General features: G+C 45.7%; 1 protein-coding gene across 1 annotated transcript; it reads right to left on the bottom strand.

Moving 5' to 3' along the window:
- Positions 1-3,883: 3,883 nt before the first annotated feature.
- On the bottom strand, positions 3,884-5,246 carry PHALS_11853 (hypothetical protein F443_06350; the record flags this gene model as incomplete). The annotated part of the gene is made up of 2 exons (XM_024727289.1): positions 3,884-3,913; positions 3,993-5,246. 2 exons carry the CDS (start codon positions 5,244-5,246, stop codon positions 3,884-3,886), a joined length of 1,284 nt encoding a protein of 427 aa, XP_024577881.1.
- Positions 5,247-5,930: the final 684 nt, after the last annotated feature.

The raw sequence follows: 5,930 nt of genomic DNA, 5'->3' as shown, positions 1-5,930 counted from the left end.
AGCGCTTTTGTCTCCTAGCAGAGGTGGTTTCATGACTCGCCAAAGCTCCACCAGAAGATGTGCGCGTAGCGCCCAAAGGTTTTCGACCTCCAATCAATCCATGGCTCATGGTGCTCCAACCATGCCAGACCGAGGATAAGGGCATACCTTGAATCCAAGTCTAAGACTAAGCAGCATTCCACGCTATCAAAGTCAAGAAACTTGACACCGAGGTTCCCAGGGACCCTCGGTATCGCCCGTCGCTAAGCAAACAGTGACGGTGTCACTCAATCGCGCTTTCAGCGCCTCAGCATACAGCTGACTTCCTTCTATCGTGGAGCGTCGAGAATAATTGCCCAACGCCCCGGAATCGATAAGGATCTCGGTGGCTTCTCAGAGCCCTTCACGGTCGCTTTCACAATCAGCAAGCCCGGCTTGCATACAAGAGCACGGAGTTCTCCGGTGCTGGGCCCTGCTGCCCTCTACCTCTTTGAGGCTCAACAGAACTATTTTTTCAGTAGGGCACCCCGCGCCTACTGGGTGTTGTCGATTCCCCGCGACAAACCAGACTGGCGAGATGTCGGTTCGACAAACGTTGACGCATCTTGCGCAGGAGACAACCACTTCGAAGGTGACGGGTGTCTCTACAGACAACACACCGTCGGGTGTGCAGACGCTGCCCGACAGCTCGGAGCTCTCCCTCCTCTTTCTCAGCAGAGCCAAGATCCATCGGCTCAGGCCCGCTCGACGAGCTGCTAGTGTGTGCATTCCAACCAAGTCGTGCCAACTGATTCGGCATTCAATGCCACATTCCCCGCTTCTTCAAAAGAAGACGAGGTACATGAAAGACCTCCATTTTAGCCACGCCAGTGCGGAGGTCCACCATTCTGATGGTCACTGTGACCGCCTCGGCTGGAATCCCGGCAATGTGAGCACGCAACCCTTGGACAAGGTCCACCAGCTCCTTCTTGCCCTTTTGGGGGGCAAGAAAACGCGATTGCACGCGATAGGCCTGGCTAGGCGGCGAGAACACTCGAAAAACCTGCAGCTTCCTCTAGGAGGGAAAGGAGGAAAACGCCGCTTCAACCGAAGTACCACACGTCAGTGCCCATTCTCGCGCTCGACCCCCGAGGTTGGAGATAGCTAGCACCACGCGCCGTTGCTCGTTCTGGAGCATGGCGGATACATAGCAATCTCGGTATCACTCACCCAGAGCAAAAGGTGTTCTCCATCCTTACCCCTGAAGGTTCTAATGCTCACCATGAGCGGCCTGGGTGGAGTGAAGTCATCGGTGGTGTCATGGACGCAGTCGACGCCGACATCTTCTGCTGTGAATGCTCTGGCAGAGCATTTTCATGATTTGAAAACTCTTCTAGACGCGCACCTATCGCTTCAGGTTCCTGCGAAGCAAGGTGCTGCAAGCCCTCAGGGCCAACCAGGGACATTAGCTTTCTGAGTCCGTCCTGCTTGCACTGGGGCGAATAGAAGAACAGTGGAGAGAATCGGTCGTATCAACTCAGGCGCAAGTTGACTATGAGTGGTACTAAGTGCAGCGGGGCTGCCTTAGCTCTTTGCTTAGAGGAAGCTTACTACAGTCACCGACCTTACGTTCTATACTAGACCCAGTATGAGTGTAGCGGATCGCAATCTGCTACCTCCGAGAGTACTCAAAACTTTAAACCAAGGCAAATGCACTATTCCGGTCAAAATTGAAAAAGTAAATATCTGTTATATTTGCAACAGAGCCGCCTATATCTAAATATCTAGGCTTTTTAATTAAATAGTAAGACCTAATTAATATACATTGCTACTGGCAGTCTCGCCACTTAGTGGCTTCTTGTTACAGTGTAGCCACACCATTGTGTGATTACACCGTCTTGTGTAGTTTATACCTTTGTACAGTCACACCATCTAGTGTGACCCACCATCTTATACCAGGATACGTGTAACCCCGTTACAACGCCGATACCAGAGGCAAGCAAAGACGCATGAAAATGTAGTGTGTCGAAATTTACATTGAGCGCACTTAACCTTCCTACATATGCTGCGCCTGCAGTCTTGAAGACTTAGTACGACCACGTACACGATCATAGCGAAAAAGAGTTATACACAAATGTGAGCAGATCTTGTGTTCTACACGTGCCATCTGAAGCCATATCACGATCTCGTTATTACGAACTATTTGAGCCAGTTCAGTCTAAGCGCTCTGTTGTACCCTCTGATCTAAGCGACATGGTTCTGATTCTATGGGGTTCATCATGCCAACAAGTGCGATGGCAAAAGACACAACTCAGTTTTGGACACACACCGAGACGCTTGGAGTGAGCCGACATGTTGCCACAACCGGGTGAGCTAAAGAGAGTGAGGATCAACCTCCGCTGGCACAGTTCGATGAGCAAGGGTTACGCCACTTTCTTGTGGACTAGCGGGTACACTAGTTCAGTATACCAGAATTTACTGACGTAAAAATACATTTATCTATAAAACCCATGGGAGTGCGAGGCTCTACTTCGGTGAGATTGCCCTGATACCGATGTCACTAACGATTCGGCGCACCCTTGGTCTTTATCTTTTTGGTGGTGAGGCTGGGTGGCCGTCGCAGCGCAGTTTCCACAAGAGAGCAAGGATCGACGTCGAAGTGGTACAAACTAGTTTTACTGGAAAATTGATGTTGTTGTCGATGATGAAACTTTAAAAAGGAGGAATTTTGTGGCACACATTAGCTGCTAACCGTACGTTTGAGAGATATGCATTCAGCGTTATATAGCTATATTTCATTATAAATGTAAGTGACCTCAAAATGGACTCGTGAAATAGCTTAGCAAAATGATAGAATTAGTTACCTCAGTAGTTTTCGGTTTAATTCTTGGTGGAAGCACAAAAACAATCATCAGCGCGTTCGTTGTCGCGGACTCTGAGAGTCAAAGATTTTTCTGTGCAAAATTAACGGCAACGCCATTGCAGGTTTAGTAATAATAAGTCTATTACAGGTGCAAGTAACACTTATATATATGTTGGAAGCGAGAATGAAGCCTGAAGGGTGTAAGCGGTGGCGAGATTTTGTATTGGTGCTAAGCATGTCGATTTTGGATGTGTTGAAAACAGATCGATAAAATGAATCCACTTCTGTTTTCCCTCCTCATCTTCAGGTGCAGCTGATACAAAGTCCGGTAAAAACAAGCATTTGACGACACCACAGTTAATACATCGATCGTTGGCTCTGCATATCCGCTGTGCTAAACCTTAAATGCCTTGTTGTATCTGAACATTTGACTGCGTCGAAGAAAGATCAAAAGCACAGCTTATGCAACGGGTTCGCGATACAGTTTACGCAGAGGAAGCTTTGACTGAAACGCGCAGATGCGTCCGAGTGCTTCTACTCGGAGCGAAACCGAGAGCTTTAAAATCGGCAAAGAATGTCATTTTCTCTGCTATTTCAAATGTACAAAATTTCAAAGCAGACTAATGATAAGACTGTATTTTTTATTTTACGTATTTTATCCATAAATACCGATATCTCGGTACTTCTCAACTTACGATACCTTACTTTGTGGTATATGGTGCTGTACCAGATGTGTAAGGGTTGCGTACACAAGATGGCCACTAAGCTGTTTCTAATTGTTTTATGGTGCATATTACATTCATCATATGTTTGCTGCTTTTGACAGGTTCAAGTAAAGCACACAACATACTAATACATTCCTTAAAAGCCTTCCACATATCAATATGTTCATATATTTATAAATTGGTAAATTGATTCAGCAAATGGTCGACATATCAACTAATATTTGCTCTAGATTTAGACCACTGTATTAATCAATCCAATGACGCAAAACTATTGTTCAGCTTGACCTATTGCACAACGAATTTTGATACGATATAAGCTATTTTCAGTCATAAACTCTCATGATGGAGTGCAATCGAACTCGGCAGACTGGACAACATTGAGTGGTTTTCATCACGATTCTCAAACAAGCATGACAACCAGCTCGGTGCCCACAAGGAGTGCAAACTGCATTTCTTCCTCGCGAGTAACACTTTGGACACAAAGCAAGGTCTTCGTCATTTCGCTGTTTAAATCGTGGGGAAGATGGATGGATTGTTTCAAAACTGTTTCCACTTCGATAGCTCCGATCTCCTCTATTTGAAAGAGGTTGCTGCGGTGGTTGAGCTACCTCTACAGTTTTTGGAGCTTGAACGAATGTTTGATTACTGCCACCAGCTTCATTGGACTCATCCAATCCTCGTAAGATATCGGCAAGCAGTTCTTCGTTTTCCGATCGAAGGCCCGATCGCTCACTCAAAGCTTCGTTATTACCTTCGTGTGCTTCTTGTTGACGCATTATCGACAAGCGAACGTTTTGAACAAGTTCATGCGGCCAGTAGTAAAGCTCGCCATGAGGTGCATCATATGGCGACATTCCATAGAGTGGGGCTCCTGTCTCAGGATCATAAAAGTTGTCACTTTGTAAGACTCGCTGCCAACACTCGAGATTGTGAAAATTATTCGCAGCAAATACGATTTCCTTTATATGAACATCATCGAGGCTCATGGTTTTGTGACAAATGGGTGAGCGGGTGAGCTTCTGTCGTTTAACGCACTGCCACATGACAGGTTTATCAAAAGTAAACGCGTACCAACGCTTTAACCAAAAGAATTTTGCGTTGGAGACATGAGATGACGCACGAGCAGATTCATCAATCAGAAGCACGGCTTCTGGACGAAGGTTTCCTGGACGCCGGAATATACACAATTCTCTTGATGTGCGTTGTTTGTTACAGGCAATCACAACACCCCAACGCTTTTTCCAATGAAATCGGCCACGCATATAAATCCAACCGCTATGCACCTTCATGTGCTCCAAAAGCGCTGCAGCCGCATCGTCTCGTCGATTCTGTCTTGCCAAATCGATTGGTAACAAGCCACTGCGGTTGATTACGAATGCGTCCGCGTCGGACGTCAGTAGTGCGTCTACCATCAGCGAATTTTGATTTGTCATTGCTGCGTAGTGTAGCGCCGTGTTTTTTTGGCTCGTGTCGTCAGTAGCATTGACGTCAGCACCAGCAGCAATAAGCTGCCAAACGATCCTCTCTCCATACTTACTTTCAACTGCTGCCATGAGCGGCGTGGTACCATAAATATGATGTTTCCAATTTATAATGTTAGTCCTTCTCGTGCCGTGTGTATTATCAAGTATTCGCTCTAGTTTGGCTTCGTCTCCGTCTCGAGCAGCTTTCCACACGGCGACGCACTCAGCACGGGTCATTGGTGTAGAATTGATTAAGTCGCTTACTATAAGGTACGTACATTTGACAAATCGACCTATCGCAATGGTGGACATCATATCTCCATTCTAGAAACGCAGTCATTGGCTAAGTCGTGTGCCATGTCCCACGCGTAAGTAAAGTTGGGTAGAAGAAAGTTCAACAAAACCGCTCTTTAAGATTTACAAGCTCTTCAGTAACAAAGGTTCCGGATTTCTCTTCACGTAAGGATGTCAAAGTCAAAAATGGATTGGAGATTCAGGGTTGTATCGTAAACTGATCGTGTACTATCGCTCTGTAAATATAATAGACTCAATGAGGTTGTCTAGATAAGATACTTTGATATTAAGAAATTCGCAAGCAAACACTGGTGTATGTATGCCATGGAACTACATGGAGTATGCTGACACTGACATTTATATATTATTAATGTATTTTTGACAAATTATGACAGCATCATATTATGTGGCCACATCATGTTTACTCAGCCGGAATACTAATCAGGAGGTAGCCTAGGCTATCCACTGTCACGTCGAAAAAGGATTTTCTTGTGCATGGTTTAGACACCTCACAATAGTAACATGTATATTTATGAAATGTGGAGATGACTATCATCTTCTTGTATGATGTCTTTTCCGTGTTTGCCCTTCTTTCTTACCAGCTTCGATAGTCAGCAATGGGATTTG

The sequence above is a fragment of the Plasmopara halstedii genome (assembly GCF_900000015.1).
Source record: "Plasmopara halstedii genome assembly, contig: Scaffold_555, whole genome shotgun sequence".
Classification (NCBI taxonomy): Eukaryota; Oomycota; class Peronosporomycetes; order Peronosporales; family Peronosporaceae; genus Plasmopara; species Plasmopara halstedii.
The sequence above is the reverse complement of the archived record's forward strand: the minus strand, read 5'-3'. Positions and strand labels throughout refer to the sequence as shown.